Source organism: Pongo abelii, chromosome 13 (genome assembly GCF_028885655.2).
Source record: "Pongo abelii isolate AG06213 chromosome 13, NHGRI_mPonAbe1-v2.0_pri, whole genome shotgun sequence".
NCBI lineage: Eukaryota > Metazoa > Chordata > Mammalia > Primates > Hominidae > Pongo > Pongo abelii.
Genome location: NC_071998.2, coordinates 86,586,458 through 86,601,010, shown reverse-complemented (window position 1 = coordinate 86,601,010; position 14,553 = coordinate 86,586,458). Strand labels below are relative to the sequence as shown.

Below are 14,553 nucleotides of genomic sequence, written 5' to 3'. Positions count from 1 at the left end.
TAGGGGGACATCAGAGTCCCTGGGCTTCCTTCTCCCCTGCCCCAGCTGTACAGTCTCAGCCCTCAAGATGCTGGTACCGATGACCCCTTTTTCCATCGTGAACTGATGTTGCCGATTGTAGGAATGTTTCATATCTCTGCGTTAGAGCAGAACAACATTGAAAAACATCCATCTAGAAAATATATAGTCCTTTGATGGTGGTTTGGTTTTGTTTGGAACTGTGCTTTGAAGGATTCGTCATCATGGAACTTGCTTTTGAAAGCCAAATTTAGGATCAGTCCTCCATGTGGCTTCCTCAGACTGGCTTTTATCTAGTTCACCAGGCGATGAACCAGGTGATGTTATCAACCAGGCGATGTTTCTGGAGTTCAGCAATGTGATGTTTCTCTCCTAAGTCAGAGCTGTGTAAAATGAGTATTCTCCGTACACAGTGAAAAATGGCAGAATGAAAGCACCGTTTCCCTGTTTCAGCATAACATTGCAACATGTTTCCCCTCCTTTCAGCCCCTGCGTCAGCAGAGTGATTCAGGTTGAACCTCAGGCCTACACCGACACACATGACAATACCCGCTACAGCCCCCCACCCCCCTACAGCAGCCACAGCTTTGCCCACGAAACGCAGATTACTATGCAGTCCACTGTCCAGCTCCGCACAGAGTACGACCCCCACACACACGTGTACTACACCACTGCCGAGCCGCGCTCCGAGATCTCCGTGCAGCCCGTCACCGTGACACAGGACACCCTCAGCTGCCAGAGCCCGGAGAGCACCAGCTCCACAAGGGACCTGCTCTCCCAGTTCTCCGACTCCAGCCTCCACTGCCTCGAGCCCCCCTGTACCAAGTGGACACTCTCATCTTTTGCTGAGAAGCACTATGCTCCTTTCCTCTTAAAACCAAAAGCCAAGGTAATCTGCCGCAACTTAAGGCTCTTCCTGTCTTCAAAAAATAACAGAACCTTTGGAGTTCATCAGATTGCTTCTACTTTTCTTCTTTTTCCTTAAAAAAAAAAATTCATATAAGTATGATATATTTCAGTCCTCCAAAAGTCAATGCTTTTAGAGCATAGGGCCATTTTAATGAGGTCATCTTCCATGGGAGTGAACCTCTATGCAGCAAGTCTTTTTATGAATGAGGTTGTTTAAAAATGTGATTATTGCCACTTGTGGTGGCTCATGCCTGTTATCCCAGCACTTTGGGAGGCTGAGGTAGAAGGATTGTTTGAGCCAGGAGTTCGAGAACAGCCTAGGCAACAAAGGACAACCCTGTCTCTACAAAATATTTTAAAACTTAGCCAGGGACAGGTATGGTGGCTCACGCCTGTAATCCCAGCACTCTGGGAGGCCAAGGCCAGCAGATTGCTTGAACCCAGGAGTTTGAGACCAGCCCAGGCAACATGATGAAACTCCATCTCTACAAAAAATTGCCTGGGCATGGTGATGTGCCTATAGTCCCAGCTGCTTAGGAGGCTGAGGTGGGAGGATCACTGAGCCCAGAGAGTCGAGGCTACAGTGAGCCGTGATGGTGCCACTTCATTCAAGCCTGGGTGACAGAGTGAGACCCTGTCTCAAAAGAGAGGAAAAAAAAAAGGCATGGTGCTGTGTACCTGTAGTCCTAGCTACTTGGGCAGCTGAGACAGGAGGATCATTTGAGCCCAGGAGTTGGAGGCAACAGTGAGCCCTGATCATGCCACTGCACTCCATCCTGGGAAGACAGAGTGAGATCCCAACTCAGATATATAACAAAACAAAGCTGGGCACGGTGGCTCACGCCTGTAATCCCAGCACTTTGGGAGGCCGAGGCGGGTGGATCACCTGAGGTCAGGAGTTCAAGACCAGCCTGGCCAACATGGTGAAACCCTGTCTCTACTAAAAATACAAAAAAAATAGCCAGGCGTGGTGGTGCACACCTGTAATCCCAGCTACTTGGGAGGCTGAGGCACGAGAATTGCTTGAACCTGGGAGGTGGAGGTTACAGTGAGCCGAGGGTCACCACTGCACTCCAGCCTGGGCAACACAAGACTGTCTCAAAAAATTATATATAAAACAAAACAAAATAAAAATGCGATTACTATGATTTTATCCTTTTTCCTATGGGAAAACAACCCCTACAAGCTAAATCAGGTTAAGTGTGGTGGTGAAAACGAGGTATTAACTAGACAGCTTCTCTTTGTCCAGGAAGAGTCAGTAGTGCTCCCTGGGGTCTGACCTTGTGCCTCTTCTGTTCCAGGTAGTGGTGATCTTCCTTTTTCTGGGCTTGCTGGGGGTCAGCCTTTATGGGACCACCCGAGTGAGAGACGGGCTGGACCTTACGGACATTGTACCTCGGGAAACCAGAGAATATGACTTTATTGCTGCACAATTCAAATACTTTTCTTTCTACAACATGTATATAGTCACCCAGAAAGCAGACTACCCGAATATCCAGCACTTACTTTACGACCTACACAGGAGTTTCAGTAACGTGAAGTATGTCATGTTGGAAGAAAACAAACAGCTTCCCAAAATGTGGCTGCACTACTTCAGAGACTGGCTTCAGGGTAAGACACCGTGGGAGGGCTCTCGTCCTTTCGGTCTTGTGCGTGTTCAGCTTCAACAGGTTCTTTTGTCATGATTATGAAAGTGTTAGATTAGAATGTAACACTGACGTGTTTCATGGACTTTAAGAGTTGCTCAAGATTCTTACATGAACTGTTTCTGCAGCAGCCTCCCAGATCTGGTTTTTACCTATAAAATGATGCAGATAATTCAGATGAGCTTCTGTGAGAATGTGCAAGTGCACATCAGGAAAAGGGGAGCATGTTGTAACAGGTGGAGCCGAGGCTTCTGGTGCTCTTTCCTCTTGGATAGATGGTGGCTAGTTTGGTGACCACATGAAATCAAAGTGCGGCTGGGATTTCCAGACTGATTGCCAAAGTATAGCTTACTGCACCAGGAGATGCTAGATAAGCAGTGGACGTAGTCTTAAACTCCATATTTTGACCATCTCTTAAAAAATTATCTATTTCTAATTGACTTTGTTTTTAGAGCAGTTTTAGGTTCCCAGGAAAATTGAGCAGAAGGTGCTGAGATGGCCCATATCCCCCTTCCTCACCCACGCACAGCCCCTCCGACTGTAAACATCCCCCACCAGAGGGATGCATTTGTTACAGCTGATGAACCTGCACATTATTACCCAGGCTCCATAGTTTACGGTTGGGTTCATTTTGACAATTTTTTGATTTGGTACATGAAGTAAAGTTATAAATGCTTAATCACATTTCACATTATTTTATAAATAATCAAATTCTGTTTTAAAATGCCTTTCTTGGTGGGGCACAGTGGCTCACGCCTGTAATCCCAGTACTTTGGGATGCCAAGGCGGGCAGATCACCTGAGGTCAGGAGTTCGAGACCAGCCTGGCCTACTTGGTGAAACCAGATCTCTACTAAAAATACAAAAATTAGCTGGGCATGCTGGTGGGTGCCTGTAATTCCAGCTACTCAGGAAACTGAGGCAAGAGAATCGCTTGAACCTGGGAGGTGGAGGTTGCGGTGAGCCTAGATTGTGCCATTGCATTCCAGCCTGGGCGACAAGAGCGAGACTCCATCTCCAAAAATAATAAATAAATAACAAAGTGCCTTTATTGGCTTCTTCACTCTTAGAAATGTTTCTAGGAAATATTCATCAGCTGGAGGGAAAAAAAAAAGTCTAAATTTTCTCCTGACCGACTGCACATAAATGTATGCAGTGATTCCAAGAACATCTGTTCATTTATTCTGCATTGACACATGCAAAGCCAAGTAGAGAATCAGGATAATTATCCACCCAATTCAAGCAAAAACGCTTTTACTGGAGTACCAAATCATTATGGCCCCCAACATTTTTTGGCTTGGATTATCCAAATGATTGTCTTAATTTCCCACTTAATTAGGCTTGTTTAAACACAGATGTAAGTGCCTTTTTTGGTCTGAAGTCAATACACTTGTATGTAAAGACTCAGCAGCCAGTTTCCCTGAGAGTTTGCAGGAAATGGTCAACAACTTGAGGTTGGTGGAGGATGGTTCCATACAGCTTCTGGCCTTGACTTGTGTTTACCAGAACTTTCTGTCTACATGTACACGCAATTTGACTTTCCTTTTGGAGGAAGGTAAAGAGAACATGCCATGATTATTGTTTATTAACACCCTCCTGAGACGAACGTGAATTTGTTCCAAGTTTTATTTTTCACATTTAGTTTAGAAAGCAATGGTTTTCGGGATGAGTTAAAAGAGAGACAGTGGAGAGAGTCCCTGTTTTCATTTTCCCCCATTGACCAAAGACATGCAAATAACTTGCCACAAATGACAAAGAGATCTGCTGTGCCCTGCCAGTCTCTGAGCAGAGGAGGGTTATTATAGAGTGTATTTCAGTGTCTTTGGCCATTGCTCTGGAGGCTCAATGTGGCATGTTAGGCAGGGATTGGGAAGGGGGTAAAAGGGGATTGTCTCAAGGCAGTGCAAAGGGTTAACCTTTTTATAGAGCATTGTAGATCATCTCTATACGTTTCTTCCTTTATAGATGTAAAGCAGCTGGACTTGAGATTTTTTTTTTAAGGTGCATTTGAATCATGTTTTGATTGCTATGTGAACAGCATACACCTAGACCAAGTGAGATCCATTGGTGCTAAGCAATCAGGGTCCCAGGCAGCCCTGGGACTCCATGACTGACTCTTACAGGGTCCGCTAGAGCACTCAACACAGAATGACCAGACACTGGAGCCCTTTGCGCCTACACGTTTTTCAGGCCTGTTGAGTGGTTGATGTGGTCTTTGAACATTTTCTACAAGGAAACAATTATCCTTGAGTCAGCTTTCCTTGCTAACATTTTTGTGTGGCTTTTAAATGGTGGGAGCCTCATTGGTTTTTAATGGAATTCCCATTAAAACTATGTCATCTCATTGGGCTTTATCGACATTCCAATAGTTTGTCTTTGATTTTTTTTACTCCTAAAACTATATAATGGTTAATTTCAAAACTATCCCACATGTCACATCTTAAAACATACATGCAGATAAGGCGGAGTCAGATAAAAACCGTGCCTCGAATCATGTGCAAATGTGTTCATTTTTATTTCACACTGGATTATGCAAACAAAATTTTGATTAACATTTTACTTCTAGGGTCCCATAGCTGAAGGAAAATGGGCAATTGGGGTTATTCCTTTGACCCAGAACTTTACACTAGAAAATAATTATTGACACAAAATATTCATAAGGGGAGAACTTCTAGCTAAGATATTAAGGTTTGCTGCAAAATAAGTAAAATGTCACAATTTTCTAGAGTGTGCATGCATTGGAATATGAAGCACTGGCTAAAGGGCAGTGGAAACCCAACCTTATCCCGTGTTTTGTATCCAGGGTCGTACCTTGTACATGTGCTTAGGCCAGCCCCTTGTTACTTGAGCTTTTTGGTGATTAGCCAGAAAATACTGTAGTAATGGGGAAAGAACTTAACTGTTCCAGAAAGTCGATGACTGTTTCGTATTCATCTTTGAACCCCCAGTAGAGTGAAAGGCACCTAAGGGACCAGCAGTGTGGATTCTGAGTTGAATCGAGTTTCCAGCGAGGCTGACCTCCCCAAATAGGATCTTTCTTCCTTTGTTTCACCCTCGGGTGTCCCAGAAGTCTTTGTGTGTGAATATCATAAAACCGCCCTCAGATTTTGGGGACCCTGTTTGCCACCAGATGTTGTTGATGCTGGAGTTGAACCTGCTTGTCTTACTCCTGCCTTTGACACATCCTTAGGTACCACGGTGTGTCCCGGCACTGTAGGCCAGTGAGTGGCTCCAGCTGCCTCTGGTGACTTGCTGCCTGGGTTTGAGCTCCATCCAACGCTCACCTGCTGGGTGGCCTCCTCCAGTCTCCCCTTTCCAAGACTCAGTTCCTCCATCTGTGAAGCCGGAGTGATTAACTCTAACGGGTCTGTCCCTTGGTTGCCGTGGGATGCCCAGCACCACCCCACACTCACCAAGTGTGAGCCTCTCTTCAGGATTAGCTGGTTAAGGGAGAGGGGCTTAAAGCCCAGGACACGTCATGACATCATGAAAGTTGTTATGGCGAGGAAAACAGACGAGGCCTCCCTTTTTGAGGGGAAAGGAGGAGCAGTAATTTTTCTTCTCCTGTTTATTTTTTTTCAAAAACAGGAAGAAAGGGCTTTCAGTAATAAAATAACATCTGCTCAGTACCCTGTGTGTGCATGCCTCCCTATGAAAACCCGTCTGTCTGAGAGGTACATGGCCCACCCGGTGGTCTCCTGTCCCGTCTCCCCTCCATGCTCACCCCGACACGGCCTCCTTTCACCACCGAGCCCACTGTCATCCCCAAATTGTTCCTCTAGCCAGTAGTGTCAGAAGGAGGGTTTCGCTTCTTAGAGAGACAGAAGGGGGCCTGTGCTCCCCCTCCCTCCGCCCACTTCAGACCCCAAGAGCTTAACCATTCTGAGCACTAACGAAACCAGATTTTTTTTGAAGCCTTTGAAGTCATCCAAGGCATGTCCCGAAATGAAATAAACCCTTCTCCCTTCTTACTAGCCGTGTCCAACCCATACATGTACAGCTTGTTCAAAAGCTGTGGTTTCCTGAGCTGCTGGGGCTTGGGAGCTCTACTTGGGAGGTGGCTGGGAGGGGCAAGGGTGGGTTTGGCGGTGGGGGTGTCCCAGAGAGCGTGCGCACCAGCCAGCGCTCAGACCCTAAGGCCGGGTCACCGGGGCCCTGTTTTCTCTTCCAACACGCTTATCTCTTTACAGCTGCAGCCAAACCGTCAGGTCTGTAATGATGGTTTTGATTACTGAGGCCAAGCGCAGCTGTGTGTGGTGGGCTGGCGGGCTCGCCCATCCCCCAGGCCCAGAAAGCTCTTTCCTCCCCCTCCCCAGCTTGTGGTTTGTCATCTGTTCTCACAGAGCCTCCTTGTATTGGCCTGTGGCTTCCTGTTCTCAATCGGATCCAAATTTACCCTGTGAGGTATTTCCCTGTGCGCACACGAACGCCTTCCCTTCCTTCTTCTCCACCCCCTCTCCTGAGGAAGGGTGGCAGAGAGGAAGAGAGCAGTCGAGAGTGAATAGGTGTTGGCTGTGATCTTTACACAACCTGGCAGCGGATCCCACAGCTTGTGTTAGCTCCACAAGTCGAACAGATGGAACAAATTGACAGAATCGTGTTCGCTCACCCTGGGCTCCAGAAGCAACTGAGCTGCTGTTTGAAGTTGGGAGTTTGAATGTGCTTTTTCCCCTCTGCGTGGAATTTCTGGTTGTATTGAAGAACCCATGACTTAGCACCCCGAGTGGCACGAAACGGTTAATGACCCTGGTGCGTGTCTTTCCGTCGCACTCTTGCCTTCTTTTGTAATTGTCATGGGGGGAAAGGAGGAGAATGGTTTTTCTTAAGATAAAATATGAGTATTTGTTTCATAGAAACAGATAATCTCCTTCCCCCTTTTGAGCAGTGGCTGGCAGCAGCTGCAGTTCATTCATGAAAGATCCAGTGCTTTCAGTCAAAGTGGATGTGGAACACAGAGGGTGTGTTTCTGATGGACGTCTAAGAGCCCCCTGCCCTGCTCACTCTCCTCAGCCCACCCCGCTAGGACCAGGGTCCTTCTGGCTGCAAGTTATAATGTGTTACAATCATTTCCCATTTCTAGGACTTCAGGATGCATTTGACAGTGACTGGGAAACCGGGAAAATCATGCCAAACAATTACAAGAATGGATCAGACGATGGAGTCCTTGCCTACAAACTCCTGGTGCAAACCGGCAGCCGCGATAAGCCCATCGACATCAGCCAGGTACTCCAGCTGCTGGGCACTGAGGGCGCTTCCAGGGCTGCGAGGCCGCTGCCCTGGTGGAGGCTGCTTGACAGCATGTGACCCCACCCTGTGCTCTCTGGAGACCTAAGGCACTGGGAGCTGGTAGAAAGAATATTGGGTCACTCTAATTCACCTCCTCCCACCAGCTAATTGTGTGACCTCAGGCCAGCCAGTGCACCTCACTTCCTCATCTGTCCAATGGGACAGGCGTGTTCCTACCGCCAGAGCAATTGTCAGAATAAAGTGCAGCTGAGAGAGTGCAGGCTCTTTCCAGTGTTAGAAATGCGGCGGCGTGTGATTCTTTCAGTTCTAGGACTCGGTACCATGTTGGTCTTGATGGTATTCAAGCTTGGAAAGATGGATTTCTTGGTAGCAGTCATTTGGATGAGCAGAATTTGGGGTAGGTGGGTGGGTTAGGAGATTGGAGAGGTGATAGAAGGATGGGAAGATTTGTTACATTTGAGATCTTTGGGTGGCCCTGGCCCCAGGACTAGACAGATCGCTCTGTGATGAGTGAAGCAAACGGAAATGTGCACCCTTGGCATCAGAGTGGCTACGCCATTCTGCTCACTCCTGCAGTAATAACCGTTTCTGTTTGGGAATCATATTCTCCACCTGTGTTTGCCTCTTCTTGCTGCCGTTTGGATTCCAGCATACCCCTTTTGGCTCCGCAGGTGTGTTCAGGAGTGTGTTTGGACTCCTCCGATTGCACGGGGCCGGGCTACCTCAGCTTCCTCGGAGCCTCTTCCCTTGGCTCTTTGTAGCTTGTTTGCTTCACCTTCAGGCAGAAAACCGTCATGCTAATGATCTTCTCAGCAGCTATGTTTATTGTCTCCCCTTTTTTGCTGGCATTCAAGGTGACAGATTTACAAACTACATTGTTCAGAGTTGTTATGGAGTGTGAAACTCTGAGCTCACAGCAGCAGGCAGCAGACCGTCACGTTTCCCAAGGATGTGGGCAGAGGAGTCTGCCTCAGAGACACCAGGGAGGTGCCCAGGCAGCAGGGCTGGGCGAGGGACCAGGGATACTGTGGGACAAATGGGATTGGGCCAGACCCCCAGATACCATTTCCTCCTCCCGGGAGGGAGAAAGGCGTGCCGCATGCACGGAGGCCATGGGCTGTGCTGTTTGATTCCAGGGATGTGTTGAGGACATACAGTTGTTATATATCCTGTGGATTAATTGAATCCAGATCCCTGAAATCCAGTTCTCTCACTCTCTCCCTGCTCCTTCTTCCTTCACTGCTTCTTTAGGAGCCGCTGTCACTGGTGTTTTTCATTTTGTTTAAAAAAGACCCAAAGCAAGGAATGAGGCCTGAATCTAAAATAAACAGGAAACAGAATTTTTCTATGTATATAAAATGTACATATACATACTGAGTCCCACAGAGCTCCCCACCTCAACAAAGCCCACAAGCCCTCCTGCCGAGGGAGCACATTTGGCCACGCAGAGGACACGGCATGCCGAGTACTACGACCTCCGGGAATAAGATCACCTGGCGAGGCTTGAGGGTGTGCACTCGTCCCTTGCGCTTTCTGGTGCTAGGCATTTTTTGAATCTACAGGTCATAGGAGGCTAGTGTTAGCAAAATTTATACAGATGTTGTTTTATTTTTATAGCTCTCCTCCATTTACTGGGTGGCATTTCCTTCAGTGTTAACAACAGAGGTTAACTGCACACAGACGTGCATGGGGATTCTTGCCAGGTTTCTCCCCCTTCCCCTCCTATAAATATGTTTCTCCAGATTGTTCATTCTCTGCCTTGGCTGCAGACGGTCTTTTAGCATTCAGATTTAATTGGTTCAGCCAATTCCTGGGCCATCTGCAGAACTGTGTTTGTTATAAACACGCCAGTGATTGCATCCTCTGATAAGTGCACATTGAAAGAAATCAAAGGTGTTCTGATGGGATTTTCGACACTTTCAACAGTGGGCATTCTATTCTTTGTTGTAATGCTGTGCGAAGCTCAGCTTCTGTGCTCTCAAGGCAGAAGTGTGTTTACCCCCAACCCCATTCTCAAAGGCCTCTGTTCTTCCCGTTTTTGTAGTTGACTAAACAGCGTCTGGTGGATGCAGATGGCATCATTAATCCCAGTGCTTTCTACATCTACCTGACGGCTTGGGTCAGCAACGACCCCGTCGCATATGCTGCCTCCCAGGCCAACATCCGGCCACACCGACCGGAATGGGTCCACGACAAAGCCGACTACATGCCTGAAACAAGGCTGAGAAGTAAGTAGCGTTTTATCGGGAGGTCTGGGAACTTACAGAGGTGCCTTCCCTGATTCTCCAAACTCAGCAACAGCCTTCGTCCGTTGACGCTACCCAGGGTTCAAAAGTGTAAACAGAACAATCTATTTCTTCTCGTTTAAAACTCTGGGAGACGGGGATGTGTAATGGGATACAACCCCACACTCTATCACACTGGGAAATAAGTGTCTCGTCTCCATTCGTAGCTTCAATGCTAAGACGTTCATTAGGCGTTGCTCTCGCATGCCAGCTGTTGCCTGTGAACACCGGGGACACCTCCAGGTTGAGTGTTATTTTACTATTGCAGAGTTTTATCGCTGGGGATTATATGTTTATCTTAACTTTGTCAACTCTGGTGTTGAAGGGATTTTTGGCACATTGGGTCATTCCTATAAGCCACCAAGCACCTGCACTCTGTCAGAGCTGTTTAAACCGGAGCAGAAAAGTCTGTATACAACAGTGTCCTCTTCCTTTCACCTCTCAGCCCAGAGTTTGAAAGGTGGTTCTGTGTGGATTTCATTTGCATTTCTGGTGGAGATATTAGTAGTGTATGCTTTGGATACTGGGCCAAGGGAGGATGTGAGAAAGAAGACGGGTCCCCTTGCAAACATGGCTGGAGACTCAGTGAGTAGTGCTTCCCCGGATCTAAACCCCAGAGCCCTGTGGCAGGCAGCCAAGGCTTGTCTTAATGAAAATTTATAGTTGAGATTATAATAGGGCAAATCATGTTTAGCAAGTCAACTGAATGACCCCAGAGGGTCTGGAACACACAACTGCAGTAACTAAATGCTTGTTGTATAAGGATTTCTTCCGCTGTTGCTGAAGACTTAGCATTGCATTAGAAAAGAAGCATACAAGGTTGAAGTTTGTTCAGGCACTAAAAGGATAAGTTAAGCATTTTTTCTCAGGAAAGCATGACTCTAGAGTTCTTTTGCTCTTGCAAGTGATCGAATAAAACTGTGTGAACTTGGTACTTTCATATGTGTCAAGGGAACAAAAAATGTTCCCAAAATGTAAGCCTGGAGTTTTTAGACCCCTCACAAAGAATGACTGCTGGAAGATTAAAATCAAATGTTAAAAAATACACACATCACAGAGTTAAACATTTTTAAACCAAATGGGAAGATCGTAAAGGCCTGGAGGCTATGATCAGCATTGTTTGTCCTTTGTATCATGTAGAAGAGCAGTCAGTAAGCTTTCATGCAAAGTTCTTCTCTCTTTCCATTGAAACTGTGACGCTCCCGTCCCCTGGGCTGCTCCTAACCTGTGCTCTTCTCTGCCCAGTCCCGGCAGCAGAGCCCATCGAGTATGCCCAGTTCCCTTTCTACCTCAACGGCTTGCGGGACACCTCAGACTTTGTGGAGGCGATTGAAAAAGTAAGGACCATCTGCAGCAACTATACAAGCCTGGGGCTGTCCAGTTACCCCAACGGCTACCCCTTCCTCTTCTGGGAGCAGTACATCGGCCTCCGCCACTGGCTGCTGCTGTTCATCAGTGTGGTGTTGGCCTGCACATTCCTCGTGTGCGCTGTCTTCCTTCTGAACCCCTGGACGGCCGGGATCATTGTGAGTGTATTATAAGGGGCTTTGTGGAAGTCAAATTCCTTTCAGCATAGCTCTTTCTGCAGCCGGGAAGTTTTGTTTATGTCTGGGCCTCTGGAGGAGGGTATAGCTTGCATCATCCGTAATATATTTATTCTACTCGAGGTGGTGAGGTCGATGGTTAAGGTAGAACCTCTAATGGCCTTATTCTTAGGTCCTCTCTCCCGTAGCTTGAAGATTTTTGTGGAAAGATAGGAGACTTTTTAAAGCGCACTTTCCATCACAGCTTTGAACATTTATTAAATCAAAACACTCAAAGCCTAGCTAATTTTTTCTTTAATTGAAAAGTGTCATTTTGTGACCTCATCCGGGCCTAATAATAACATAGCAGGTTCTTCTACATTTAACATGAAGGGACAATCAGAGAAGTTAAGACAGTGATATATGGAGAAAATGATTTTGTGTGTTTTAAGTCCTGGGGGAAAATGATAAACTAATATTACGAACCTGTTTTTTGGCATTCCTTCTCCAAAATACTCTCAGATTTGATGTAAGTTTCATGTAGCGTCTAATAAAACCGTGGCAGTGTTTAAATTCTGTGAACTATGGTGTAGCCTTTAAAATGCCAAAATTATAAAAACAGAGGCTAGATTTTGTGTCTGCACTGTGAGTCTGTGCAGCAGGTACATTAAAAGGTAAATGTTTAGTCTGTGAGAGTTTTCATGGCACTTAGCAATTGCTGTTGTCCATCTTTCATCATTCCCTCCCCTCCCTCCACCTCTGCCCACCACCCATCCCCAGAGAAGAAAGATCATTTTTCTCCTTCTCTTCCATCTGGGTAACTTGTTTATTTGTATCTTCTCCGCTTTGGACCAAGAAACTCCAAATCTAACTCACAGATTTTATTTCCATTTCTCCACAAATTTTTACAAGGAAGATGAAAGGCAAGAAGCTTTTCCTTGGATTTTAACAGTTGGCTCAGTCCACCCCAGCTGTCCCCAGCTCTTCAAAGTGCAGGGGTCCTGTAACCTGACAGCATCAGCTGATGATGACCCTCTCCGCTTACCTGGCCCCCACATCATCTTCGCTTAGCCTGCAGGTTCACCCACAAAAGCAAAACTACTTTCACCTGCAAAAACTTTTATTCACCCCATCCTATCAGCTTTCTTTAGAATGGAGAGTGAGGCAACCGAAAACTTAATGATGGGTTCATGGATGGTCTCTGGCGGCTGAGACCCAAGCAGGAGGAGAGATGGATCTTGTTGTAAACTGTGTGAAATTCGCAGCTAAGTGATGGGGCCATGCTTGTGCAATTCCTCGTGGATTGCTCTGGTGTTGTTCTGTATGTTTTTTGCTTTCTGGAGAAGGTACATTGGAAAATAATTTGCATTAGAACACTCTACTTTGCCTTCTACAGCTTTACACATCAGCTGTCCCACAGTCTCCCTTCCCAGCGGGAAGATGAATTAGGCAGTAAAGGCAGTGTCCAGAGTTAAAGCAAGTCAGTCCATTCATTGTTTTGACCTGAACCGAGGACACCTTAGCCCTCTGGCGACCTCCCTTGTGGGCAGCCCCGGAGGGTGACCTGCCCACCCACTGACCACTGTGTGCCCTGCTCCAGGTGGTGGTCCTGGCGCTGATGACGGTCGAGCTCTTCGGCATGATGGGCCTCATCGGAATCAAGCTCAGCGCCGTGCCCGTGGTCATCCTGATCGCTTCTGTTGGCATAGGAGTGGAATTCACCGTTCACGTTGCTTTGGTATGGGAGACGTTTGAAGGAGAAACTTTGTGAAAAAACAACCCATTTCCTCTGGCTCTGTTTGTCTCCAAGTGGGAACCTTGGCATTCTCCCTGTGCGTGGCAGTGAAAAGGCCTCAGGGCACAGGGACCACCTAGGAGAGCCTGCAAGATTTCTGGATTCCTTTCCCTCCAGGGAGGCTAAGGAGAGGGGTGTGGAAGGTACATGGCAGCGGGCCCTGTCAGCCATAGGCAGTGCAGGGTTGGTGTGTTGGAGTGGGCCTGGAAGGGCCGTGCTCACCTGACTTTGACTGTCATTATATACCCCCACGATTCCTGACGTTGTGACGTTTGTTCGTAAGGCAGATTATGTGGTGAGTGTGTGGGTGGGCATACACAGAGTTTTAAAAACAATAGGAACAGTGGGGATAAAATGAGACCACACTCACAGGCTTGGGGATGGCATCACTGAGGGTGAGGTGAGCTGGCAGCCAAGGAAGTACCCTCGGGCTTAGGAGTGGAGGCTCCATTGTTCAGCCCCGGGGAACTGGCTCTTCTACCTAAGCCCACCCAGCTCCTCAGACCTCCCAGCCTCTACTCATGATAGCAGAAAGTAAGAGAACCAGTGTTGCTTTCAACAGACATTTTTTTCCCTCTCTTTTTCTCTACCTTGCCCTGTGAATGCTTTGTTGGAGGTAATTAAACTTCAGAAGGAATCTTTAGTCCAAGAGATAAATCTGTTGTATACATTTATCAAAGAATTATCCAAAACCTCACAACTGTGTAAATTATGTTCTGTCTGCAGATTAGAGCCTAAGAACTTGGGGTTATCAGTAGGCATTCAATAAGTAAATGTGTTCACCTATTAAATACCGACGTGCGAAATACCCTAGCTAGGAAGCCAGCACTGGGCTTGACCAAATCACTTCTGCCGTTGCTTTTGCAATCTCCAGCACGGGTTTCCTTTGGGCTCAGCACGTGGCACATGCATGTCTCCAGGTAGACTGCAGCCTTATGCCTTCTGCAGTCTTTCCAGGGCTACTGTGATACAATTGAGAGATTGTAAACTTTTGTGTTTTGGAAGGAATGCTTTGTTGAAGTTATCCCATTTTTTTACAGTGTATCATAAAAAGCCAATATAGAAACAGTATTATCTAAATTTTGAGCCTGCTCAAATTATTTTCTTCCTTTGAGCTGGGAGGAGGGACTA

At 46.8% G+C, this 14,553-nt stretch overlaps 1 protein-coding gene across 4 annotated transcripts in view; it reads left to right on the top strand.

The window, feature by feature from the left end:
• The window catches only part of PTCH1 (patched 1), a 64,431-nt gene that overhangs the window by 38,343 nt on the left and 11,535 nt on the right, over positions 1-14,553 (top strand). For all 4 annotated transcript variants that reach the window (XM_024252756.3, XM_063714307.1, XM_063714306.1 and 1 more), the window contains 6 exons: positions 505-907; positions 2,229-2,538; positions 7,653-7,795; positions 9,864-10,047; positions 11,350-11,630; positions 13,228-13,365. In XM_024252756.3, the coding sequence (XP_024108524.3) occupies positions 505-907; positions 2,229-2,538; positions 7,653-7,795; positions 9,864-10,047; positions 11,350-11,630; positions 13,228-13,365 (1,459 nt within the window). The remainder of the gene's footprint in view (positions 1-504; positions 908-2,228; positions 2,539-7,652; positions 7,796-9,863; positions 10,048-11,349; positions 11,631-13,227; positions 13,366-14,553) is intronic.